This window comes from Carica papaya, chromosome 8 (genome assembly GCF_054855325.1).
Source record: "Carica papaya isolate Zhongbai chromosome 8, ASM5485532v1, whole genome shotgun sequence".
Lineage (NCBI taxonomy): Eukaryota > Viridiplantae > Streptophyta > Magnoliopsida > Brassicales > Caricaceae > Carica > Carica papaya.
The window spans coordinates 29,962,149-29,989,212 of record NC_142316.1 but is presented as its reverse complement, the minus strand read 5'-3'; the positions used below and the strand labels follow the sequence as shown (position 1 = coordinate 29,989,212).

Here is a 27,064-nt window from a genome sequence, read left to right as displayed (position 1 = left end):
TTATCGAGAAATTATTTATATTTTGTTATGTTAATGCATATGAATTTAAGTATTTTTTATTTTAAAAAATAGTAATAATTGCTAAGAGGACCTATTTTTGCCCAAATAACATTATACTGACGGTTTGGGTATACTAATAAATTTTATATTTTATTTAGTGTCAACAACCTTAAATAAAAGATAAAATACAAAGATTAAGAAGTTCAAGAGAGTAAAAATACATACTATATAATGTCTTCCATTTTTCCTCTTTTGACTAGCAATGCGGAACTTAAATATGTTAAAACGACAATGATCCTCAGGAAAAGAAAGACTAAATTTCACCATCCCACATCTCTGCAACTGTCTTTATAGGGCCTTTTCTGGAGATATAAGGCTCCCCAAGAACTATTCTTCCTTGTGGTATCTCACTTATCTTCTTCTTCTCTTCCTCGTTTAGCGACCAGTCAAATATCTCCATGTTCTCCTTCATTCTCTCCTTGTTGAAACTCTTCACCAACACGCTCACCCCTTGCTCATATGCCCATCTCAGGCACACCTGTTTTCACACAATCAATTAAATATTCATTATCATTTTCAAGACTTCTTGGCTCTATAAGTTTCACCTCTGGTTTTAATTAGTTTCCAAGATGGAAAAAAAGAACAAAAAAGGAAAAGAAGGTTAGGTGATGACGATAGTGGGCACCTGAGCAACAGTCTTGCCTCTGGCTGCAGCTATTTCTTTCAGAACTTCAGATTCCATAACTCTGTTGCTGCCCCAGAATGCTCCTCGAGATCCTAAAACCGAATAAGCTGTCAAAAGAACTCCGTTATCCCTGCAAAACTCCCTCAGCTTCTTCTGTTGCCAGACCGGGTTGAACTCCACCTTTTTTTAAACAATAAGTTTGGCTGATCAATTTTCGAAATCATAAGGGACAGCTTGAATTAATAATTAAAATAGATTAGTAAAACTTATTGGGCACTACTCACTTGATTAACGGCCGGAGGAATGCTGGCTATGGAGAGAATCTCTGACAATTTTTTGCAGGAGAAATTGCTGACTCCAATAGATTTTGCCAGCCCAAGTCTTTTACACTCTTCCATATCTGCCCATACAGACCTGAAATTCATGGGGAAAAAGTCGTCTTCATCGATGGGAAACTTGTACTTCCCAGGCTTTGAACTCACAGGCCAGTGAATCAGATACAGATCAAGGTAACCCAGGTTGAGATTTCTGTACAACAACATCAAAGGGAGCATAACAAAAGACTCACATAATTCAAGACTCGAATGAAGAGTAAAAGAATGAAAATGGGTGGAGAAACATTTTACTGCAAACTCCTCTTGAGTGCAGGAACAACGAAGCCTTGATGAGCATCGCTGCACCATAGCTTTGAAGTGATGAAAAGCTCCTCTCTAGATCTGATAAATCCACGGGAAAGCGCTTCGAAAATGGCTTCGCCGATGGGCTGCTCGTTGTGATACCTGGAAGCTGTATCGAAATGTCTGTAACCGAGCTTTATAGCTTGGAGAATAGCCAGTTTCAGAGCCTCTGGTTCGGGAGCAGGAGAAGCCGCCGTGCCCATCCCCAAAACTGGCATTCGGTAGCCATTTGAGCCCACACTCATCTCTGGAATAATAAACGAAGCTGCATTTAGATTCTGTTCCATTTCAATCTTCTGCTTCCACAGTTTCAAGAGAACAAAAATGATCTTCCCATACACTTTTATTTTCTCCAAATCGTACTACACATGAAACGTGTCGTATTGTAATTGGATTAGTATTCGTGTACATATTGTATTATTGCGTAAAAAACTTAATTTTTTATTATTTTTAATAAAAGTTGAAGAAGAAAAAATAAAAAAAATGTAATTTTACTGTTCTTTTTCTTCTTCGGCTTCTTCTTCCCCTGCGCCACCACTTCAGATGGCTATCTTATGAATGCATATTAAGTAAAGCTTTTGCTTATTCTTCTCAATCCAAAAGAACAAACTGGTGATTAACTAGAGTTAACAGTTATGTTGACTTTGTAAATCATAATCTATAGTCTCCCATGGTTCATTTGGCTCTACATATGCATCTGCTCTGTTTTATTTTGTCTCAAGCCATGCTTTTAGATAGTACTCATTATGAATTGGTAAAATTATAATGGAGAAACCCAAAAGTTAATAGAATTTTTTAAACATATTATATTCTTCCAGAGGATATTTAATTACCAAATAACATTAAATTATAAATATTTAACTCATTCTATTTAAATTTTGTTAATTCAATAATTTTTTAACCTAAATTTAGTAATCTCATTTGATTTCGGTGAAGTATTGTAATATGTACATAACACGTAGTGAAAGAAAAAAAAATAATTTAATCTGATTTATTTGTGCTTAAAAATTATATTACATGTCAAAAATTAATTCTAAAACATATTTGACAGCATGTTCTCAAATTAAAATTATTCGAAAATATGAACACTTTATGCGTATCCATATCAAAACTAACTTTTATCGTTCAACTCTTTGATTAACAGAATGTTACGGACTATAACACCCAAATTATTATTTTTATTTTTGTATTTAAAATTTTGTTTAATTTTTTATATATTTAATTTATAAGATTTTAATTCAATTTAATTTAATTTAATTTAATAAAAATAAAAATAATAATAATGAAAAAATAGGGTAAAATTATTTTTTGAATTTAATTGAAATTGATTTTGAGAAAAAAGGGTGAAAATTTTGATTCTGGGGATATTTTTGAAAAGAAAATCGGAAACCGATGGTCAAAACGTAATTTGAAAAAGTTGTGCCACGTCAGCAGCCACGGCCAACCAGGACACGCCGCGTGGCAAGGGAACGCTGACACGGGACGGGCCACGTGGGCAATCCGCGTGCGCGCGATCGGACGGTCCAGATCCGTTCCCGCGCGTACAGACAGCCCAGATCTCACGCGTACGGATGACCCAGATTCAATCAGGCACGGACGGCCCAGATCGCATCGCGATGGACTGTGATCACCGTTCTTTTCTCTACAGGTTGACCGGAGTAAAACATCAAAATGCGACTCACGCCGAAGAAGCCGCCGCACCCGAGAGCACCGCCGCCGGTAAGTCTCAGTTTTTCGTGATTTTTTGGACCACCGAGGGCCCTAGGGTTGTTTTATCACAGGGACCAATGCAAGTTTGGCCGAATTCGGCCGAAAATGGCCAACCCGAGGTGGATCACCGCCGCAGGCAGTGGCACCGTCACCGGGGCACGACGGAGCCGCCGTGCCAGATTTCCAATATTGGCCGAAAGGGACCCTAGGTCTGATTTGGGATTTTTTTGGGACACGTGCAGGTACCGGTAGTGAGTTTCAGTTTTCCGGAGAAAAATTCAGAAAAATTAGGGACAGCCTGTAGACGCACTGTAGAGTCGATTTCAGACCCCGAAACAAGTAAGGATCCCTCACCTTATTTCCTATCACGGTATTAAAGCTTAATAAATAATTAAAAGGTATTTTGAGACTTTATAGATGTATAATTGATTGAGGTTGCCAATGGAGCCTGAATCTAGTACATTGTTGGTCAGTTGTTATATGATCTATTTTTCAGTATTAAATGCAGTATGATATTTGATGTATTTATTTTATAGTCTCGTATGCATGAATCATGGTTTCTTTTATTATGGTTGGTATTATGGTTAACCCGATACGGTGTTGTCTTATTTGGTGTCAATGACTGGTTTACATGTTTGTGTATGATTGGATGATTGAGACCAAGAAAAAGGGCAAAAAGGTTATGTGAATTGATATGTGAATAATGTGGACAGCCTGACTAGATATCCTAGGAGATGGTGGACAGACCGGGTTCGTAGGGAACCCTACCTGGAACGTGGTCTCTCATACCGGACGGGGTGTGGAGACCTTATGTGTTTTGGCGCCCATACCGGACGGGGTATGGGGACGGCCATGGAATCAGGTTATTAATGGTACTGGTTCACGTGTAGCGGGGACCCCCTATGGATCTCCATGGATACTAGTAGGCTGGTAAAAGAAAGAATTTATTGTCTAATTATCGAAGTGCAAAAGTATGACATGTGTTCTGTTACAAGGTCGATATGATTTTATGATGGTTATAATTTTATTGTTTTCATATGTTATTTTCATGAATCTCACTGAGGTAAGTGGACAGAAAAGGTTTTTATATTAATAAATGAGTTTGTTATAAATTATGCTCAATTGGTCGTTTTTGTTTTCTACCGACTTTTACTTCTGTGGCTGTGAGATAATGTGATGTCTTTACTGGGCTAGTGTAGCTCATTCCTTACTTAACCATTTCATATCAGGAAAACGTGGTTCCCGAGCCCGTTTCGCAGGAAGACGGCGAGTTAGACGCCTAAGGACCTTATAGCTCTATTTATAGTTTTTATTTCGAGTATCACTTTAATTAGCTTATTCTTTCATATTTTGAGTACGTTTTTGGTTATTATGTAAGGGATGTTAATCAAAATTTTTATTACGCTTCCGCATTTAAGATTTTTAATACATACATCTTCATTTAAATTTCGGGGCCGTTACAGTTGTTATCAAAGCCGCGTTCCTCGGACCCATCTCTTACACAATAATGCTTAGAGAAATACTCACCGATAAATCGTTACTCAACCATTCCTTATGAAATGCAGGTGCAAGAAAATGAGGAGAGGAAGACCCCCACTAAACCGAGCAGCCCGAGATAATTCACTTCGGGAGGATGTAGACAGATTATTTGAGATGATGGAAGGGTTCATAGCTGCCCAGCAAGGGCGAGAGGAGAGAAGGGAGTTACCCGACCCTCCTCCACTACTGCAGGTTGAGCCTTCGTTACAGCAGGCTGATCCTGAGCCACCCCAGCACAAGCCTGCTCCTCCACAGTACCACCCGACACCACTGCCGCAGTACAACCCGGTGCCCCAGCCACGGTACTACCCGACACCGCCACAGTACAGTCCAGTGCCCCCATCATATCAACAGGTGCCGCCATAGGACCCCCCAGTCTATCCCCAACCAGGCCCAGTTCCTTTTCCACGGGACCCCGCTCCTTCCTTGATCGAATAAGGCTACATAGAGAGGTACAGAAGACTGAACCCTTCCACCTTTGCAAGGGGATCCTCTTTTGAAGATGCCCAGTACTGGCTGGCGGAGACTGAGAGAGCTTTCAGGACCTTGGGAGTAGTTCCTGAGCAGAAAGCTGCCCTTGCTTCCTACATGCTGGTAGGTAAAGGTGGGTAGAAAACACAAAAGGACCAATGGAGCATAGTTTACAACAAACTCGTTTATTAATATAAAAACTTTTACCATCCACTTATCTCGGTGAAATTCATAAAAAAATATACGAAAGCAATATCATCATCACGAACTCATAGAAACTGTATAACATAATACTTATCACGCCTTTTGCATCTCAATCATTACACAACATATTTTTTCTTATTTATCAGCCTACTAGTATCCATGGGGATCCATAGGGGTCCCGCTATCCGTAAACCCTTAACACTTGTAATCAGATTCCAGGGCCGTCCCCATACCCCGTCCGGTATGGGCGCCAAAACTATAAACCTCACTACCCCGTCCGGTATGAGGGTGAAACGAGCCGTCCCCATACCCCGTCCGGTATGAGCGCCAAAACACATAAGATCTCCATATCCCGTCCGGTATGAGAGACCACAATCCCGGTAGGGTTCCCTACGGACCCGGTCCGTCCACCATCTCCCAAGATATCTAGTCAGGCTGACCACATTATACAATTATCAATTTACATAACCTTTCATTCCCCTTTTCCTCAGTCAGCATCATCAATTTGCAAACAAACAAGCAAACCAGTAATTTATGCCAAACAAGACAACATACAATATCGGGTTCTCAGTCATTCAACCCATAATCAATAAAACAGTAATATATGCACACGAAACTATGAAATGAAAATATCAGACCTCATACTACATTTAAAACTGTAAAATAGGCCAAACAACAGCTGACCGACAAACACATCAGACTCGAGCTCCATTAGCGACCTTAAACAATTTCACACATCTATTGATTCATGAAATACCGTTTTATCATTTATTGAACTTTAATACCGTGATAGGAAATAGGGTGAGGGGTCCTTACTTGTTTCGGGGTCCGAATACGGCTCTACAGTGCGCCTGCAGGCTGTCCCTAATTTTCCCTAAATTTTTTTCGGGGAACTGAAACGCACTACTGGTACCTGCACGTGTCCCAAAAAATTTCAAATTAGACCCAGGGCCCCTTTCGGCCAATATCGCAATTCCGGCACGGTGGCTCCGCCGTGCTCTGGCGACGACACCGCCGCTTGCGGCGGCGATTCGCCTCGGGTTGGCCGTTTCTGGCCAAATTCAGCCACACTTGCATCGATCCCTACGATAAAACAATCCTAGGGCCCTCGGGGGGCCAAAAAATTACGAAAAACCGAAGGTTACTGGCGGCGGTGCTCTCGGGTGCGGCGGCTCTCCGGCGAGGTTCGTGTTTTGGTGATTTGGCTCCGATCAACCTGTAGAGAAAAGAATGGTGATCACGGTGATATAAAAATTGTATCAAACGGAGGCCGGTAAGGGCCTCATCAGAGGCAAAAATCGAGGTGGGGCGCGGCGGCGCCACTGGGTTTCGGCCGTGTTTTCCAGCTGTTTGGCCGGAATTTTGGCTCTGATTTAGCCACAGGGGAACTCAGCATTGAAAAACGAGCCGGGGTATGAAATTTACCTTGATCGGCGGTCGGAAAACTCCCCGGTGCGACGGCGGGTGGCGGCGGCCGGCTCCTCCGGCGTCTGGTTCGTCTTCTCCGGCGAGGGCAGGCGGCTAGGGTTTTTGTGGTCAGGTGTGGGAGTTTTATTTATACCCTTTTGTCTTTTAATCACAGCCGTCCATTTTGATTAAATCTGGGCCGTTCGTACTTGATTGAATCTGGGCCGTCCGTGCGCGTGCATCTGGGCCATCCGTGCGCGTGCATGATCTGGGTCGTCCGTGCGCACGGGGACGCATCTGGGCCGTCCGATCGCGCGCACGCGGATCGCCCACGTGGCCTGTTCCCGGGTCGATGTGGTCTTCCCACGCGGCAGGTCCTAGTTGGCCAGGACTGCTGACTGGGCCGCTGACGTGGCTGCTGACATGGCGCTGACGGGGCACAATTTTTTTAAATTGCGTTTTGACCCCCGGTTTCCGATTTTTTTTTCAAAAATACCCCAAGAATCCTAATTTTCACCCCTTTTTCCCAAAATCAATTTCAATTAAATCCAAATAATATTTTTACCCAATTTTATCATTATTATTATTTTTATTTTTATTAAAAAAATTAAATTAAATTAAATAAATCAATTAAAATAATAAAATTATAAAATAAACTAAATAAAATTAATAATAATAATTAAAAAAAAATTATTGGGCGTTACAACTCTCCCCCCCTTAAAGAAATTTGGTCTCCCAAATTTGCCTCTTACTCTTGGTCGAACAAATGGGGATACTGGGCTCTAAATTCTGATTCCAGTTCCCAAGTAGCCTCCCTAGGCGTGTGGTTCTGCCACACGACCTTTACAAATGATATTTTCCAATTGCAGAGTATTCTACTCTCTCGGTCCGTGATACCGACCGGTACTTCTTCATAAGACAAGTTCTCTTGGAGTGGAAGCGGTTCATGAGTCAAGACATGAGAAGGGTCCGGGTTGTACTTACGTAGCATAGATACGTGAAACACGTTGTGAACTCGGGAGAGCTCGGAAGGCAGTGCTAGTCTATAGGCAGCGGTGCCAATCTTGTCTAAGATTTCAAAGGGTCCAATATATCGGGGGTTTAATTTTCTCCTCCTGCCGAACCTACTAATTCCCTTGAAATGAGTGACCTTAAGAAACACACGGTTGCCTTTCTCAAACGCTAGGTCCCTCCTCCGGATATCTGCATAACTCTTCTGCCTACTATGAGCTGTCTGAATGTTCTTCTTGATTTTAACTATCTTGGACGTGGTCTTCTCTACCAACTCCGGGCCGAACAATCTTCTATCGCCCACTTCCTCCTAACAAATCGGTGACCTGCACGAGCGTCCATATAGCGCCTCATATGGAGCCATGCCGATACTTGCTTGGTAGCTGTTGTTGTAGGCAAACTCTATCAGGGGTAAATGGTCGTCCCAATGGCCCCCAGAGTCAAGGGCACAAGCTCGGAGCATATCTTCCAGTGTACGAATTGTTCTTTCTGATTGTCCATCGGTCTGAGGATGGAAAGCAGTGCTGAGGGATAGCTTTGTTCCCATGGCTTGCTAGAAGCTATTCCAAAACCGAGAAGTGAATCTGGGGTCCCTGTCGGATACCACTGTCACTGGGATTCCATGCAATCTGACTATCTCCTGGATATACATTCTTGCCAACTTGTCCAAAGAATCAGTCATTCTGATGGCCACGAAGTGGGAAGACTTAGTGAGTCGGTCAACAATTACCCATATAACATCATGTCCTGATCGTGCCTTGGGTAGTCCCGATATGAAGTCCATGGTGATATGTTCCCACTTCCACTCTGGAATCGGTAAAGGCTAAAGTAACCCACCTGGGCGTTGATGTTCTGCTTTGACTTGCTGACATACCAAGCACTTAGATACAAAGTCAGTTATATCTCTCTTCATCCCATTCCACCAGAACCGAGGTCGCATAGTTTGGTACATTTTGGTACTTCTTGGATGCATGACAAACTTTGAACTATGGGACTCCGTCATGATGTCTCTTTTTAACTCACTGTCGTCTGGGACACACACTCTGTCCTTAAAACGAATCAATCCGTCGGTAGAGATCTGGAATTCTGAACTCACTCCCTGTTCTGCATCCTTCTTACGGGTTACTAGGGTGGGGTCGACTGACTGGGCTTCCTTTATTCTTTGGATTAACTCGGGTTGGACTGCTAGGTGGCCCAAACATGTGGCCCTTTTCAGATCCCGCAGTCGAACCTATTGCGTGGCCCCAATTGACCTGTATTATGAAACCATCAAATGGGCTAGGGTGGCTGCACTTTTCCTGCTGAGAGCATATGCTACCACGTTGCCCTTACCTGGATGGTATAAGATATCACAATCATTATCCTTGAGGAGTTCCATCCACCTTCTCTGACGCATGTTGAGATCCTTCTGAGTGAAGATGTGCTTCAAACTCTTATGATCGGTATAGATCTGAAAGGTCTCTCCATACAAATAATGGCACCAGGTTTTCAAGGCGTGTATGATTGCGACAAGCTCCAAGTCATGGGTAGGATAGTTCTTCTCATGATTCTTTAGCTGTCTGGACTCATATGCTATAACCTTTCCATGCTGCATCAGGACATAACCCAGACCCAGATAGAAGGCATCACTATAAACTGTATACCCTCCTGATCCACTCGGTAGAGCCAGCACGGGTGCAGTAGTCAGTCACTTCTTCAATTCTGAAAAACTCCTTTCGTAGTCCTCATTCCATTCAAACTTTGCATTCTTGTTTGTGAGTCGGGTTAGAGGAGCTGCTAGGCTAGAGAACCCTTCGACGAACTGGCGGTAATAACCTGTCATCCCTAGAAATATGCGAATTTCCTTAACTGATGTCAGCTTTTCCCAACCAAGTACCGCTTCAACCTTTTCAGGGTTCACTGATACCCCTTCCTTCGATATAACGTGTCCCAGGAAGGCGGTTTGCTCAAGCCAGAATCCACACTTGCTCAACTTTGCATACAACTTCTTTTCCTTGAGGACCTGTAGGACTTGGGCAAGATGATGAGCATGTTCTTCTCTACTTTTTGAGTAGACTAAGATATCATCGATGAACACGATGACAATTTGATCCAAGAACTCTCTGAAGATCCTGTTCATTAGATCCATAAAGATGGCCGGGGCGTTGGTTAGCCCAAACGGCATGACCAGGAACTCATAGTGTCCGTACCTGGTTCGGAATGACGTCTTGGGGATGTCTTCTGTTCTTATCTTTACCTGATGGTAACCTGATCGTAGATCTATTTTAGAAAGACCTATGCACCCTGCAACTGATCGAAAAGGTCATCAATCCGGGGAAGAGGATATTTGTTCTTAATTGTTACCTTGTTTATCCCTCTGTAATCAATGCACAGTCTCAACGTTCCATCTCATTTCCTTGCAAAAGTAACTCCGGCACCCCAAGGGGAAACGCTGTGTATAATGAAACCACTGTCTTGTAACTCAGTGATCTGTTTCCTTAGTTCTTCCATCTTAATGCGGCTCATTCGGTAAGGAGCAACTGAGATGAGCTGGGTACCTGGCTGTAAGTCTATGGTGAACTCGACCTCTCTGTCCACTGGTAGACCGGGCAGTTCATCCGGAAATACGTCTGAAAAATCTCGGACCACTAGAATCTCTTGGATACAAACTTCTTTCTTAGGCTTACCTAGTTAGAGAAAATACAAGATTAAGGCACTGGGAATTAAGAAAACTTGCCATCAAGGAAAATCAGTACTGAATGATTTTATTAACTTGTAAATGGCTCCTCGTTGGGAGGATTAAATACAACCTTTTTGTTGAAGCAGTCTATGGTGGCGTGATACGCCGCTAGCCAATCCATTCCTAGGATTACATCAAAATTCCCCGTGTCTAACCCTATTAGGTCTACCCTCAGTTTCCTATCTGCTATCTCCACGGCACATGCCCTGTAGATAACCTCTCCTAGCAATGTCTCCCCCCTAGTGGTAGATACAAGTAACAATGAATCAAGTCTATCAGGTGATACACAAATTTTGGAAGCAAGAACATGTGAAACAAAAGAATGTGATGCACTAGTGTCAAACAAAACATGAGCAATGTGGCCAGATATAGTATACATACCATGTACCACGTCCGGGTCTGCGTCGGCATCCTTCTGGGTAAGGTTGTAAACTCTGCCCTGGATTGGAGGCCTTCTTTGATTCTGGTTCTTCGGGCATTCCCTTACATAGTGCTGGGCACTGCCGCATATGCGACAGGTGTTGCTGAGGCAGTAGCAGGGTCGGTCCCCTTGATCCCTGCCGCAATGCTGGCAGATCTTCCCACGTGCTGCCCCCGTAGCCTGAGGAGGGGCCTAGATGGCGGGTCTGGGCCTCTTACTGGGTTGGACAGGCGCGGTAGGTGCTAGCCTGCCGAGTGGCGCTGAGGGTCGGGAACTCCCCGCTAGCTGAGGGTGGGTGTCGAAGCTCCTTTCTATGATCTGCGCCTTTGCTAGGACTGCTGAATATGTCTCGACCTCCATTACCAATAAGTGCTATTTGATCTCCGGGCAGAGACCCCACTGGAATTTCCTGGCCTTTCGGCCCTCATCCATCAATGTCTCCGGGGCATATCGGCCCAGCTCCAAGAACTTACGGGAATACTCTGACACTGTCATGTTTCCCTAGACCAATTGAGCAAACTCTATTTCCTTCAGGTGTCGGATGTGTTTAGGGAGATACTCTGCGTGGAAGACCGCTAAGAACTGCTCCCAAGTAGCTGGTGTAGGCAGGGTGGTCCGCTGGAGCTCCCACCAGCGTACTGCTTCCCCTACCAGCATGTAGGAGGCAATGGCAGCCCTCTGCTCAAGAACTACTCCCAAGGTCTCGAAAGCTCTCTCAGTCTCTGCCAACCAGTATTGGGCCTCTTCAAAAGAGGATCTCCTTGCAAAAGTAGAAGGGTTCAGTCTTCTGTACCTCTCTATGAAGCCGGGGTCGATCAAAGAAGGAGCGGGGTCTCGAGGTAGAGGGACTGGGGCCGGCTGAGGGTGAACTGGGGGGCCCTGTGATGGCACCTGCTGATGTGGTGGGGGTACTGGAATGTGCTGTGGTGGTGCCTGGTGGTACCGTGGCTGTGATACCGGGTCGTACCGCGGCTGTGGTGCCGGGTGGTACTGTGGAGGAGCAGGCTCCTGCCGGGGTGGCTCGAGATCAGCCTGCTGTAGCGGGGGCTCAACCTGCGATAGCGGAGGAGGTCCGGGTAACTTCCTTCTCTCCTCTCGCCTTCGTTGGGCAGCTACGAGAGCTTCCATCATCTCAAATAGTCTGTCTAAATCCTCCTGAAGAGAATTATCTTGGGCCGCTCGGTTTAGTGGGGGCCTTCATCTTCTTATTTCCGTGTACCTACATTCACAACGAATGGTTGAGTAACGATCTGTCGGTGAATATTTCTCTAAGGCACTATTGTGTAAGGGATGGGTCCGAGGAAACGCGGCTCTGATACCAACTGTAACGACCCCGGAATTCTTAAATGAAATATGTGTATTAAAAAGGTCAAATGTGGAAGCGTAATAAAAATTTTGATTAACATCCCTTACACTAAAACCAAAAACGTGCTCAAAGTATAAAAGAACAAACTAACTAAAAGAGAAACTCGAAAATAAAAGTTATAAATATAACTACGGAGTCTTCAGGCATCCCCTTCGCCGTCTTCCTGCGGGACGGGCTCGGGAACAATGTCTTCCTGATCTGAAATGATTAAATAAGGAATGAGCTACACCAGCCCAGTAAAGACATCACACTATCTCACCGTCACGGAGGTAAAGGTGGGTAGAAAATACAAAAAGACCAATGGAGCATAATTTACAACAAATTCTTTTATCAATAATAAAATTATTTACTATCCACTTATCTCGGTGAAATTTATAAAACAATATACGAAAGCAATAACATTATCATCATCATGAAATCATATGAACTGTATAACATAATACTTATCACACCTTTTGCAATTCAATCATTACACAACATATTTTTCCTCATTTACCAGCCTACTAGTATCCATGGGGATCCATAGGGGTCCCGCTACCCGTGAACTCTTAACACTTGTAATCAGATTTCAGGGCCGTCCCCATACCCCGTCCGGTATGGGTGTCAAAACTATAAACCTCAATACCCCGTCCGGTATGAGAGTGAAACGGGCCGTCCTCATACCCCGTCCGGTATGGGCGCCAAAACACATAAGGTCTCCATATCCCGTCCGGTATGAGAGACCACAATCCCGGTAGGGTTTCCTACGGACCCGGTCCATCTACCATCTCCCAGGATATCTAGTCAGGCTGACCACATTATACAATTATCAATTTACATAATCTTTCATTCCCCTTTTCCTCAGTCAGCATCATCAATTCACATACAAACAAGCAAACCAGTAATTTATGCCAAACAAGACAACATACAACATCGGGTTCTCAGTCATTCAACCCATAATCAATAAAACAGTAATATATGCACACGAAACTATGAAATGAAAACATCAGACCTCATACTGCATTTAAAACCGTAAAATAGGCCAAACAATAGCTAACCGACAAACACACCAGACTCGGGCTCTATTAGCGACCTTAAACAATTTCACACATCTGTTGATTCTTGAAATACCGTTTTATCATTTATTGAACTTTAATACCGTGATAGGGAATAGGGTGAGGGGTCCTTACTTGTTTCGGGGTCCGAATACGGCTCCACAGTGCGCCTACAGGCTGTCCCTAATTTTCTCTGAATTTTTTCCGGGGAACTGAAACGCACTACTGGTACCTGCACGTGTCCCAAAAAAATCCCAAATTAGACCCAGGGCCCCTTTCGGCCAATATTGCAATTCCGGCACGGCGGCGATTCGCCTTGGGTTGGCCGTTTTTGGCCATTTCCGGCTGAATTCGGCCACACTTGCATCGGTCCCTGCGATAAAACAACCTTAGGGCCCTCGGGGGGCCAAAAAATTACTAAAAATCGAAGCTTACCGGCGGTGGTGCTCTCGGGTGCAGCGGCTCTCCAGCGAGGTTCGTGTTTTGGTGATTTGGCTCCGATCAACCTGTAGAAAAAAGAATGGTGATCACGATGATATAAAAATTGTATCAAACGGAGGTCGGGAAAGGCCTCATCGGAGGCAAAAACCGAGGTGGGGCGTGGCGGCGCCGCTGGATTTCGGCCGTGTTTTCCAGCCGTTTGGCCGGAATTTTGGCTCGGATTTAGCCACAGGGGAACTCAACATTGAAAAACGAGATGGGGTATGAAATTTACCTCGATCGACGGTCGGAAAACTCCCCGGTGCGGCAGCGGGTGGCGGCGGCCGGCTCCTCCGGCGTCTGGTTCGTCTTCTCCAGCGAGGGTAGGCGGCTAGGGTTTTTGTGGTCAGGTGTGAGGGTTTTATTTATACCCTTTTGCCTTTTAATCACAGCCGTCCATTTTGATTAAATATGGGCCGTTCGTACTTGATTGAATCTGGGCCGTACGTGCGCGTGCATCTGGGCCGTCCGTGCGCGCGGGGACGCATCTGGGCCGTCCGATCGCGCGCACTCGGATCGCCCACGTGGCCCGTTCTCGGGTCGACGTGGTCTTGCCACGCAGCAGGTCCTGGTTGGCCAGGACTGCTAACTGGGCCGCTGACGTGGCTGCTGACGTGGCGCTGACGGGGCACAATTTTTTAAATTGCGTTTTGACCCCCGGTTTCCGATTTTCTTTTCAAAAATACCCAAGAATCCTAATTTTCTCTCATTTTTTCCAAAATCAATTTCAATTAAATCCAAATAATATTTTTACCCAATTTTATCATTATTATTATTTTTATTTTTATTAAAAAAATTAAATTAAATTAAATAAATCAATTAAATTAATAAATCTATAAAATAAATTAAATAAAATTAATAATAATAATAATAAAAAAAAAAAAAAAAATTATTGGGCGTTACAAATTATTTAAAATAAGCTAATATGTTTAAGTATAAATAAGATATACCTGAAAAATTAAAATTAAATCCATGAAAAATCTTATTGCTTCGAAATTAATTAACCATAGCATCAAATATTATTTCTCTCTCAGAAATGTGTTTGTGTCATTATTGTATTATACAAATATAAAAATGTATACTAGTTTATATATCTAGGTAACAATTCTATTATATCATATGCTTTTAGGTCAGATTTAAAATCATAATATAAGGGCAAGAATAATTTAGTATTTTGTTGAACAAATTTATTAAAAGATGGGTTTGTAGAACCTAAACTTTTAAAGTACCAAAAAACATCCCATATAATTTATGACAAGAGATATCATATATAATTTACCATTCAATAATTGTTAATATTTTAAATTGCTAGAAAATTTTATTAATATTTTAAAACGAAGTATTTAACAAATAAGAATGCAACTATTTACCATTTTAATAATTGTTAATATTCTAAAATGAATTATCAAGCATGATGGGAGACAAAGACTACAGAGAATCCGACGGCGTTTTGGTTGGAATGGCATTATGGCGAATGTTCGCTTTTCTGTAAATTAATGAATACATAGCAGCTTAAATTATTTTATAACATATAATTGAAAACATTATTCGATCAATTCACGTTACCTCTATATATAATAATAATAATAATATTGATTTAATATTATGATGAGGATAATGTTGATCAACGTAAACTTAATGCCATTTTATTTTATGCATGTCTTAATTGACTTTCTTCTTTGAATTCTAATTTTTTTAATATGAAATTAATTATATACGCAATCATGATTCGTAAGGGAATACTTTTCTTCTGCGACTGTGCTAATTAATCATCCTTTTCTACTCTTCTGGTATATATATTATATACAGTTGCAGAGAAATTAAATAAATAAATATACTCTTATATTTAAAAAAAAAAAGAAAGAAAGAAATCCCAAGTAACTAGCTAAATATGGTTTTATTAAATAAAACTTAATTGGGAAGAAAAACAATCTTCAAAGAAGATTATTCCCACTAGGTTGATTACAATAGGTGGAGAGGGACCCTACATTTTTATAATTCTGGGTTCCATTCTTTTTGTGTAGTACTCGTAAAATCCTGAATATAAAATCATTCAGGGATTTTGATACTCAATATATATATATATATATATATATATATATTTCACACACACACACACACATACATATATATATATATATATGTGTATATTTAGGAAGTTGGATTTTTGGGGTGTTTTTTCCGGTTAATCTTGAAGCCGAGTACCTCAAGGCCAAAGCCGAAGACACCTAATTTAGCTTTCTTGTAGCCTGTTAATGCTGCAGATTTTGTTCTGTCGAACTGTTCTCCCACCTCCTTCGGGTACTTGACTGTTGCGTTTTTCTTAGCCTGATGGCCGTGACTGTGGCTGTTGTCTTCCCATAGATCAGCCCACAACCTATCGTAATTTCTCGAATCCATCTCGTACTAGTTACAATCCTTTGATCTCGATGCCTTGCCGAGAAAGAAAAAAAAAAAAACACAATATTTATTCAAATATAATCAATTAAGATTTTTGAGATGGAATTGTGTTTTTGTTTTTGATGAAATTAAATTGAATCAGCATAGAATGTGTATATATAGGTACGTACATGAGGTATGTTTGTTAAGATGGTTTTAAAATTACACGAAAAGCTGGCGTTTTGTTTTAACAATAAGTGAAAGTTCTGAAATAACAAAAAAATTGGAGAAACAAAAGGAAATACAAGTTGGTATTTTGGGTACGGTATGGAATGGTACTTAAGGGTCGTTAATCGTTATGCCTGGAATCGTTGGAATAACTCAAGATTCTAACAATCTAACAGTTACATATTGACCAATAATGTCAACTCACGAACTCTACTGAGTCAATTTGTAAGTAAATTTGAAGTTCAATTATTTTTAAATCAGTTTTCAAATTTTTTTTTGATTAATTAATTCACTAATCCCAAAATTAAATGTAATATATATATATATATATATCGCTACTAATCCAGTTCATAATATTATGCAAATTATTTAGTATAACATTCAAACAATTTTAAAATTTTAATTATTCTAATGCACTAAATCCAGAAATGATTCTCTTGCACGTATAAGTGAGATATGTAGAGATATAATTTAGGATAAATAATCAATAAAAAAGTCAAAACAATACTTTAGGAACTTATAATTTTATCAATTTTCATTTGAAATATATAATTTTTTTTTTGTTTACATAACTTTAGACCAAATCTTAACATGTATATTGCACACATTCACATTTCACTATGTCTCTAATTCATAATAGAAAATTAAAATCTTAACAAATTGTACCAAATTAAAAAGTAGTTTTAAATTTTATAAAATAACAATATCAATGTTCTTGGATACATAATTAAACAATAATTAATTATTTTCTTGTACTCCATATTACAACTAATTTTATGTATTATAAAGACATAAATTATTAATAATTAATTAATATTATATATTTTTTAAAAAATATTTTTATTAACACTAAAATATAAAGTTAATAAACATATTATTTAACTTAAAAAACACAACTTATTCCTTAAAATTATTCGTTTTTAACTTTTAAAAATCTATTTTTATTAAAAACAAAAAATAACTTCCGCTTTTACTTAAAAAGGCTTCGAATTTTTTTTTTTTATCTCACCAAACTTTCTAACAGTAAAAGAGAAACAAAAAATCAATTAAACAGACATTAAATTAAATATAATAGAAAGAAGTTACGGTACCAATCTTGTATTTCACACATTTGAAATCTGAACTCACCGCTACCGGAGATTTTCCTCTGCAGAATCACTTCTCAAGTCACAGACCGTTAAAACAGTTAAACAGCCAATCCAAGCTTCCTACTCATTTTCCAAATGCCGTGTAACATTAGTCTTGACTTCTCCCTTCTACTCGCCTATAGCACCATTACACGTGTCACGCTCGGGAAGCTTCCACCTACCTCACCCCTGAGCTTCGGTGCCAATAGCAATGGCTGCTTGCTCTTTCACCACCAAACCTTGACGCGGCTGCGCCTCCACGTATAGAAAAGAGAAGCATAAAACTTTCTCTGAAGTTTATTTGACTTTTGATTCAATTCTCCCTACCCCTCCCTCGTTACCAGTCAACACGAAAACCACAACGTCGTCGTTTCAGATCCTTCTTCTTCGTGCTTCGGACGAAAGATTCAAAGTTCAACAACTTAAATAATTGAACATCGCAAAAACATTCACACTTCGGACAATAAAAAATACAAATCTAACCCAGAAATTGCCGGCTCTTCTTCAATCTAGAAATCTTTAAGACGTATAAGAAGAAGTCCAAGCATCTCTCACTTTTATTCTCCTTCTCTTGGGATTCTTCGAACCGACCCAACAATGAGATTTCAGGTTTTAGCATTCGCGCTTTTGCTCTCCCTCTCGCCTTCTTTTATCTCAGCTCACTTCTTCCCAAACATTTCCTCGTTACCCTCCTCGATCCGCAATTCCACGTGGGACTCCTTCTACGATTTTGCCGGCTGTAAGCAAGGCGACACGGTTAATGGGCTGCAAAAGTTAAAGCAGTACTTTCAACGATTTGGTTATATGGCCACTGCGGATAACTATACCGACTACTTCGACAGCTCGCTTGAGTCGGCCATCAAGACCTACCAACGCAACTTCAACCTCAACATCTCCGGCGAGCTTGACGGCAAAACCATCCAACAGATCGTGCGGCCTAGGTGCGGAAACGCCGATATAATCAATGGCTCCTCGACAATGAATTCCGGCAAGCCACCGGCCGGCTTCCACACGGTGGCGCACTTCTCCTTCTTCCCAGGAATGCCTCGATGGCCGGCGAACCGGCGCGATCTTACATACGCGTTCTTTCCCCAGAACCAATTAACACAAGAAGCGAAGAACGCGTTCTCACGCGCCTTTGCCCGGTGGGCGGAGGTCATCCCAATGACTTTCACGGAGACGGATTCCATAGGGACTGCAGATATCAGGATCGGGTTCTTCTCTGGGGACCACGGCGACGGCGAACCGTTCGACGGGGTGCTGGGGACTCTAGCCCACGCGTTTTCTCCGCCAGCCGGACATTTCCACTTGGACGACGACGAGGACTGGTTAATCGACGGTGATTTAACGTTGTTGCCATCGATATCAGCGGTGGACCTTGAGTCTGTTGCCGTGCACGAGATTGGGCACCTGTTGGGATTAGGGCACTCGTCGGTGGAGGACGCCATCATGTTCCCTAGCATCAGTGCCGGAACCAGAAAAGTGCAGTTGGCCGACGATGATATTCAAGGGGTTCAGACGCTGTACGGCAGCAACCCCGACTTTAACGGCACTACTTCATCCTCCCCGCCGGTTCGGGAGAGCGACTCCAGTGGAGCCCACTATCCATTCGCTTCGTGGGGCGTTGGCGCCTTGTTGGCCGTTGGATATTTCTTCTCACTAATGTTGTAGATATTCGTTAGTTGTATATCGTTGGATTGGTTTACTTTTTTTTTTTTACTTTTCTTTTTGGGGGGCGGGGGGTGGGTCTGGGCCGGAGATTTTCCGATTTGATCACCCATGTGGGATTCATTCAGATTATCGGAACAATATGATTGATCATGAATTGTTTAATTTAATAGTTTTGTCAGAAAAAATAAAAGATAAAAAAAAAAAACATTCTCATTTGTGGAATTACCCATTTGATTTCGGATACCATCTTCATTCCATCGAAAAAGGATAAAAAAAAATAAAAAATAAAATCATGAATAATACTTGAAGAAAAGCTAAGTTATACCATACTTTTGAATCGAATGTCATATTGAGTATAGGAAATAAATTTTATTTATTGGTTTCAAACATGAGTTTTAATATTAATGAAATTAAAAAAAAAATTAATTGCAAGATTGAGATGTTAGTCTTCTGGAATTTTTGAATGTTTAATGTAATCTGTAAATAATGAATTAACAGTAATTTTATAATTATTTTTAATATAATTAAAATGCTTAAATTAATAAAGTTATATAAAAATAAAGACAATGTTATAGGATGTTTTCCATCTCTATTAACATTTGTTTTGCTTTATATGAAAGATAAGCTCTCTTAATATAAGAGATCATGATGTTAATGAGTAACAATTTTTAAGTGTTACTGGTCACTGATATTAAAATCTTATTATGATAGGGTAATGGTTATTATCTTTATATTTTATTTAAACATCATAAATTTAAATTTTGTTATAAGTATATTATAAATTGTCGTTAATTCAATAAAATTATAAATATAATATATTAATAAATTAGTAGTACTGTACTCGTCAAATTAGCTTAAGTTTTAACGAATTTATTATATTTTTAAATAAAAAAATATTTTATAATATTTAAATTCTCTTAATTCAATAACCACAACAAATGTAATTGGTTCACTTCTTAGTTTTGTTGTAGCACCCGGAAAGGAGGAGGAAAAAAAAAAAAAAAAAAAAAAAAAAAAAAAAAAAAAGGGGGGGGGGGGGCCACGTCAGCAGCCACGTCAGCAGGCCCGGTCAGCAGTCCCGGCCAACCAGGGCCTGCCACGTGGCAAGATCGCGTCACTCCGAAAGGAGCCACGTTGGCGATCCGCGTGGGTGCGATCCGACGGCCCAGATCAATCACGCGATCGGACGACCCAGATTCAAACGCACGGACGGCCCAGATTCAATCAAAAACGAACGGCCCAGATTAAAACGAAATGAACGGCTGTGATCAAAAGGCAAGGGGTTATAAATAGAACCTCCACACCAGACCAAAAACCCTAGCCGCCAGCCGCTCGCCGGAGAAGACGAACCAGAGGCCGACCGCCGCCACCCGCCGCCACTCGCCGCCGCACCGGGGAAATTTCCGACCGCCGATCGAGGTAAATTTCATACCCCCGACTTGTTTTTCCCCGCTGATTCCTCCTATGGCCAAATCGAGGCCGAAATCCCGGCCAAACGGCCGGAATACGCGGCCGAAGCCCAGCGGCGCCGCCGCGCCCCCTCTCGGTTTTTGCCTCCGACGAGGCCCTTCCCGGCCTCCGTTCGATGCAATTTTTATATCACCGTGATCACCATTCTTTTCTCTACAGGTTGACCGGAGCCGAATCACCAAAACACGAACCTCGCCGGAGAGCCGCTGCACCCGAGAGCGCCGCCGCCGGTAAGCTCCGTTTTTCCGTGATTTTTTGGCCCCTCGAGGGCCCTAGGGTTGTTTTCTGACAAGGACCAATGCGAGCGTGGCCGAATTCGGCCGAAAACAGCCAACCCGAGGCGACTTGCCGCCGCCAGCGGCGGCGCCGTCGCCGGAGCACGGCAGAGCCGCCGTGCCGGAGTTGCGATTTGGTCCGAAAGGGGCCCTGGGCCTAATTTGGATTTTTTTTGGAACACGTGTAGGTACTGTTAGTGTGTTTCAGTTCCCCGGAAAAAATTCAGGGAAAATTAGGGACGGCCTGCAGGCGCACTGTGAATCGTATTCGGATCCCGAAAACAAGTAAGGACCCCTCACCCTATTTCCTATCACGGTATTAAAGTTCAAAATGATAAAACGGTATTTCTTGAATTAACGCATGTGTGAAATTGCTTAAGGTTGCTAATGGAGCCCGAGTCTAGTGTGATTGATGATTTACTGTTATTTGGCCTGTTTACAGCTTTAAATGCAAAATGAGGTTTGATGTGTTCATTTTACAGATTTGTGTGCATGTACTACGTTTTTATTAATTATGGGTTGAATGACTGAAGAACTGATACTGTATGTTGTCTGTTCGGCATGAATTACGATTTGCTTGTTTAAATGTGAATTGATGATGCTTATTGAGGAAAAAGGGAAATGAAACATTGTATAGACTGATAATTGTATGATGGGGTCAGCCTGACTAGATATCCTGGGAGATGGTGGACGGACCGGGTCCGTAGGGAACCCTACCGGGATTGTGGTCTCACATGCCGGACGGGGTATGGAGATCTTATGGTTTTGGCGCCCATACCGGACGGGGTATGGGGACGGCCCGTTTCACCCTCATACCGGACGGGGTATTGAGGTTTATGGTTTTGGCGCCCATACCGGACGGGGTATGGGGACGGCCCGTTTCACCCTCATACCGGACGGGGTATTGAGGTTCATGGTTTTGGCGCCCATACCGGACGGGGTATGGGGACGGCCCTGGAAACTGATTATGAATGTTAAAGGTTAACGGGTAGCGGAACCCCTATGGACCCCCACGGATACTAGTAGGCTGGTAAATGAGAAAAAGGATATGTTGTACAATGATTGAATTACAAGAGGCGTGATAAGTGTTATGTTTTACAGCTTAGATTATTCAATGATTATGATAATGTTATTGTTTTTCTCATATTGTTTTCATAAATTCCACCAAGGTAAGTGGATGGTAAAAGTTTTATTATTGATAAAAGGTTTTGTTGTAAATTATGCTCCATTGGTCTTTTTGTGGTTTTCTACCCACCTTTATCTCCGTGACGGTGAGATATCGTGATGTTCTTACTGGGCTAGTGTAGCTCACTCCTTAATTAACCATTTCAGATCAGGAAGACATGGTTCCCGAGCCCGTTCCGCAGGAGGACGACGAAGGGGATGCCTAGAGACTCTGTAGTCATACGCATAGTTTATTTTCGAGTTTTCTTTCTTAGTTAGTTTAACCTTTTATATTTTAAGTACGTTTGTTTGGTTTTTCGTGTAAGGGATGTTAACTGAAATTTTGATCTCGCTTCCGCATTCGATATATTTAAATACTCATTTCATTTTAATATTTTCCGGGGCCGTTACATTTGTTGTTAAGCAACTTACAAATATCAAATCACAAAATTAATTGAATATATTTAAATCAAACAAAATATAAACTAATATTTATTTTCTATATCATGATTGTTTGTAGTTTTAACAAATACTTTTAATTAATAATAATTGTAAAAACCATAACCGAAAAACGGTCCGAGATAATTTTTTCTTATTAAATTATTTTATTAAAATAATTATTTATTTTATTTTATTTTTATTTAATTAAAATTTTGAGAAAAAATAAATTAAGGACAAGATTGAAAATAATTTTTAAAAAAATTGTGAAAATTTAAGTTCAGACGGTATTTTTGAAAGAAAATTGAAAACAGATGGTTAAAATGCAAAAAAAAAAAATTATGTCATGCAAGACGACCTAGTCAGCAATCCCGATGAACCGAAGCACGCTGCATGTCAAAACATGCTGACTTCGGTGCCACGCTGGCGATCCGACGACCCAGATTCGATCCCGCGGGCATGAACAGCTCAAATTCGTTCCATCATTAGGCGCAATCGAACAGATGAAATCAATCACGATGAACAGTCCAGATAATATAAAAGTTCTCCCTACCCTCTCGAAATTCGATTCCGAGTATCTCTATGGTCAAATCGGAACAAGAGGGATGTTAGGTGAGCTGAAAATCGAAGGAAATGATCGGCAGAGCCATCGCAACCAAAACCCAAAAATTTCTCTAATGAGCCCATTCTCGCTTCCCGTTTCACACGATTTTCTGATCGTTGTGTTCACTATCTTTTTTTTATGCTGGTTAGCCAAATAAGGAACCCTAGCTGCGAAGGAGGACCGGCAGAGCTGCTGCACCTGGAGACCCCCTGTAACGGCCCCGGAATTTTGAAATGAAATATGTGTATTAAAAAGATCAAATGCGGAAGCGGAATAAAAATTTAATTAACATCCCTTACACTAAAACCAAAAACGTGCTCAAAGTATAAAAGAACAAACTAACTAAAAGAGAAACTCGAAAATAAAAGCTATAAATATAACTACGGAGTCTTCAAGCGTCCCCTTCGCCGTCTTCCTGCGGAACGGGCTCGGGAACAATGTCTTCCTGATCTGAAATGATTAAATAAGGAATGAGCTACACCAGCCCAGTAAAGACATCACACTATCTCACCGTCACGGAGGTAAAGGTGGGTAGAAAACACAAAAAGACCAATGGAGCATAATTTACAACAAATTCTTTTATCAATAATAAAATCCTTTACTATCCACTTACCTCGGTGAAATTCATAAAACAATATACGAAAGCAGTAACATTATCATTATCATAAAATCATATAAGCTGTATAACATAATACTTATCAACACCTTTGCAATTCAATCATTACACAATATATTTCTCCTCATTTACCAGCCTACTAGTATCCATGGGGATCCATAGGGGTCCCGCTACCCGTGAACCCTTAACACTTGTAATCAGATTCCAGGGTCGTCCCCATACCCCGTCCGGTATGGGTGCCAAAACTATAAACCTCAATACCTCGTCCGGTATGAGGGTGAAACAGGCCGTCCTCATACCCCGTCCGGTATGGGCGCCAAAACACATAAGGTCTCCATATCCCGTCCGGTATGAGAGACCACAATCCCGGTAGGGTTCCCTACGGACCCGGTCCGTCCACCATCTCCCAGGATATCTAGTCAGGCTGACCACATTATACAATTATCAATTTATATAACCTTTCATTCCCCTTTTCCTTAGTCAGGATCATCAATTCACACACAAACAAACAAACCAGTAATTTATGCCAAACAAGACAACATACAACATCGGGTTCTCAGTCATTCAACCCATAATCAATAAAACAGTAATATGTGCACACGAAACTATGAATAAAAACATAAGACATCATACTGCATTTAAAACCGTAAAATAGGCCAAACAACAGCTAACAGACAAACACACCAGACTCGGGCTCCATTAGCGACTTTAAACAATTTCTCACATCTATTGATTCATGAAATACCGTTTTATCATTTATTAAACTTTAATACCGTGATAGGAAATAGGGTGAGGGGTCCTTACTTGTTTCGGGGTCCGAATATGGCTCTACAGTACGCCTACAGGCTGTCCCTAATTTCTCTGAATTTTTTTCAGGGAACTGAAACGCACTACTGGTACCTGCACGTGTCCCAAAAAAATCCCAAATTAGACCCAGGGCCCCTTTCGGCCAATATCGCAATTTCGGCGACGCCGCCGCCGCTTGCGGCGGCGATTCGCCTCGGGTTGGTCGTTTTTCGCCGTTTCCGGTCGAATTCGGCCACACTTGCATCGGTCCCTGTGATAAAACAACCCTAGGGCCCTCGTGGGGCCAAAAAATTACGAAAAACCGAAGCTTACCGGCGGCGGTGCTCTCGGGTGCGGCGACTCTTCGGTGAGGTTCGTGTTTTGGTGATTTGGCTCCGATCAACCTGTAAAGAAAAGAATGGTGATCACGGTGATATAAAAATTGTATCAAACGGAGGCCGGGAAGGGCCTCATCGGAAGCAAAAACCGAGGAGGGACGCGGTGGCGCCGCTGGGTTTCGGCCATGTTTTCCGGCCGTTTGGCCGAAATTTTGGCTCCGATTTGGCCACAGGGGAACTCAGCGTTGAAAAACGAGTCGGGAGTATGAAATTTACCTCGATCGGCGGTCGAAAAACTCTCCGGTGCGGCGGCAGGTGGCGGCGGCCGGCTCCTCCGGCGTCTGGTTCGTCTTCTCCGGCAAGGGCAGGCGGCTAGGGTTTTTGTGGTCAGGTGTGGGGGTTCTATTTATACCCTTTTGCCTTTTGATTACAGCCGTCCATTTTAATTAAATCTGGGCTGTCCGTGCGCTTGCATCTGGGCCGTCTGTGCACATGCTTAATCTGGGCCGTTCGTGCGCCCGGGGACGCATCTGGGCCGTCCGATCGCGCGCAGGTGGATCGCCCACGTGGCCCGTTTCCGGGTCGACGTAGTCTTGCCACGCGGCAGGTCCTGGTTGGCCAGGGCTGCTGACTGGGCGCTGACGTGGCTGCTGACGTGGCGCTGACGGGGCACAATTTTTTTAAATTGCGTTTTGACCCTCGGTTTCTGATTTTCTTTTTAAAAATACCCCCAGAATCCTAATTTTCACCCATTTTTCCCAAAATCAATTTCAATTAAATCCAAATAATATTTTTACCCAATTTTACAATTATTGTTATTTTTATTTTTATTAAATTAAATTAAAATAAACTAAATAAAATAAAATAAATAAACAATAAAATTAATAATAATAATAATAAAATTTTAAAAATTATTGGGCGTTACACCCCCTGCTGGTAGGTTCGACTTTTCTGTGATTTTTTAGCCAACTGATGCCCTCTAACATGTTTTTCCGCAGTGATACGTGTAAAATCGATCAAAATTGGCCAAAATCGGCAAAAACCGGCGAGATTGAGGTGAACCGCAGCCCACGTCGTGACGAAACTCCAAAATTGGTCGAAAAGAATTTTGAACACCGATTTTGAATTTTAGGAGTATATTTAGGTACGTGATGAGTGTTTTGGATTCTATAGAAAAAATTCAAGAAATCTTATACCCGTTAGGAGGTGTGATAGACAGCGCGACGTCTCGAAATACTGATTTGGGTAAGGATCCCTCACCTTATTCTCCGTTATGGTAAATTGAGGTTTAACGATGTATAATTTTGTATTTTGTAAAAATTTAGAAAATCCTACAAATAATTATAAGTTACTAGTGGAGGCGAAACTGGTTAGTTCACAATTGTCCTAATTTCCTGTATTGTCATACTTACTTGTTATCGTATTATTCTTGTTCTTAATTTATAGTTTCAATTGTCTTATCGATTATCTGGTTACTTGATCCTTTGTTATGATAAACTACATCGTCTGCATAAACGCAATCTAATTGATCTGTAAATACAATATAAAATATTGATATGCGTTTGTAATTATTTTGTTTGATGAAAATCTTTATGTGAAAGACTTATTGAGTACTCAGGGAAAGTGCGGACGGGCTCGGTATATAAGGAACCATATCGTGAACGTCAGCTCAGTCCGACGGGGTTGAAAAGTCTCATACCAGAAAAGTTTAGAAGATATAGTTCACCATCATACCAGACATGGTATTGAAGTTATGAAATATTTGGTGTCCATTACCGGACGGGATATGGGGACAGCCAGTTAATTATTAAAATTAGATATTGGGTTTACGAGTAGGGGACATTTTTTATAGACTCCCATGTGTACCAGTAAGCAAGTAAAAGAAAGAAAAATTATCATCTCTTGTTCTTTTATGCATGAAAATGTCTAGTGGTATGAATATGAGTTTTCATAATTTTTTTTTAGAAAACTCGTAATGGTATGTATCAAACAAACGTTTTTATGTTAAATATATTTAATTAAAGTAAGAATTTCATTAGTTATTTATCTTATTTTTACCAATCTTTAGTTTTTCGTATCTGTGATTAGTATGATATTCTTATCAGGTTAGTGTAACTCACTCTTTTATAAAATTATTTTAAATAAAAAAAAATCAATATTCAAATCTCGATCAGCAAGAGAGTTCTGAGTAATTTATTACCCGGATTCCTTTTAAGTGTTAGTGAAGGTTATCCTAAAATGATT

The 27,064-nt window shown here is 41.3% G+C and overlaps 2 protein-coding genes across 3 annotated transcripts; one reads left to right on the top strand and one right to left on the bottom strand.

The window, feature by feature from the left end:
* Nucleotides 1-131: 131 nt before the first annotated feature.
* On the bottom strand, nt 132-1,693 carry LOC110822591 (non-functional NADPH-dependent codeinone reductase 2-like). Of its 2 annotated transcripts, none has more exons than XM_088208764.1 (4): nt 1,312-1,693; nt 970-1,099; nt 686-865; nt 132-538 (listed from the first exon to the last, which is right to left on the bottom strand). In XM_088208764.1, exons 1-4 carry the CDS (start codon nt 1,647-1,649, stop codon nt 314-316), a joined length of 873 nt encoding a protein of 290 aa, XP_088064890.1. In that variant the 5' UTR covers nt 1,650-1,693; the 3' UTR covers nt 132-313. The 2 variants fall into 2 exon arrangements, with proteins under 2 accessions (XP_088064890.1, XP_088064889.1); XM_088208763.1 differs by having other exon boundaries at nt 970-1,213; nt 1,312-1,692.
* A 16,036-nt stretch (nt 1,694-17,729) lies between these two features.
* Nucleotides 17,730-19,351, top strand: MMP (matrix metalloproteinase). The gene has a single exon (XM_022053114.2). The coding sequence runs from the start codon at nt 18,056-18,058 to the stop codon at nt 19,127-19,129; it is 1,074 nt and encodes a 357-aa protein (XP_021908806.1). The 5' UTR covers nt 17,730-18,055; the 3' UTR covers nt 19,130-19,351.
* Nucleotides 19,352-27,064: the final 7,713 nt, after the last annotated feature.

What these genes read in the sequence shown, in the direction of transcription:
- LOC110822591 (XM_088208763.1), bottom strand. Translation starts at nt 1,649, where the DNA reads ATGGAACAGAATCTAAATGCAGCTTCGTTTATTATTCCAGAGATGAGT. An exon ending in GCACTCAAGAGGAGTTTGCA is followed by an intron (nt 1,214 to 1,311) that starts GTAAAATGTTTC and finishes GTTGTTGTACAG; the next exon opens with AAATCTCAACCTGGGTTACC. An exon ending in TTCCTCCGGCCGTTAATCAA is followed by an intron (nt 866 to 969) that starts GTGAGTAGTGCC and finishes GTTTAAAAAAAG; the next exon opens with GTGGAGTTCAACCCGGTCTG.
- MMP (XM_022053114.2), top strand. Translation starts at nt 18,056, where the DNA reads ATGAGATTTCAGGTTTTAGCATTCGCGCTTTTGCTCTCCCTCTCGCCT.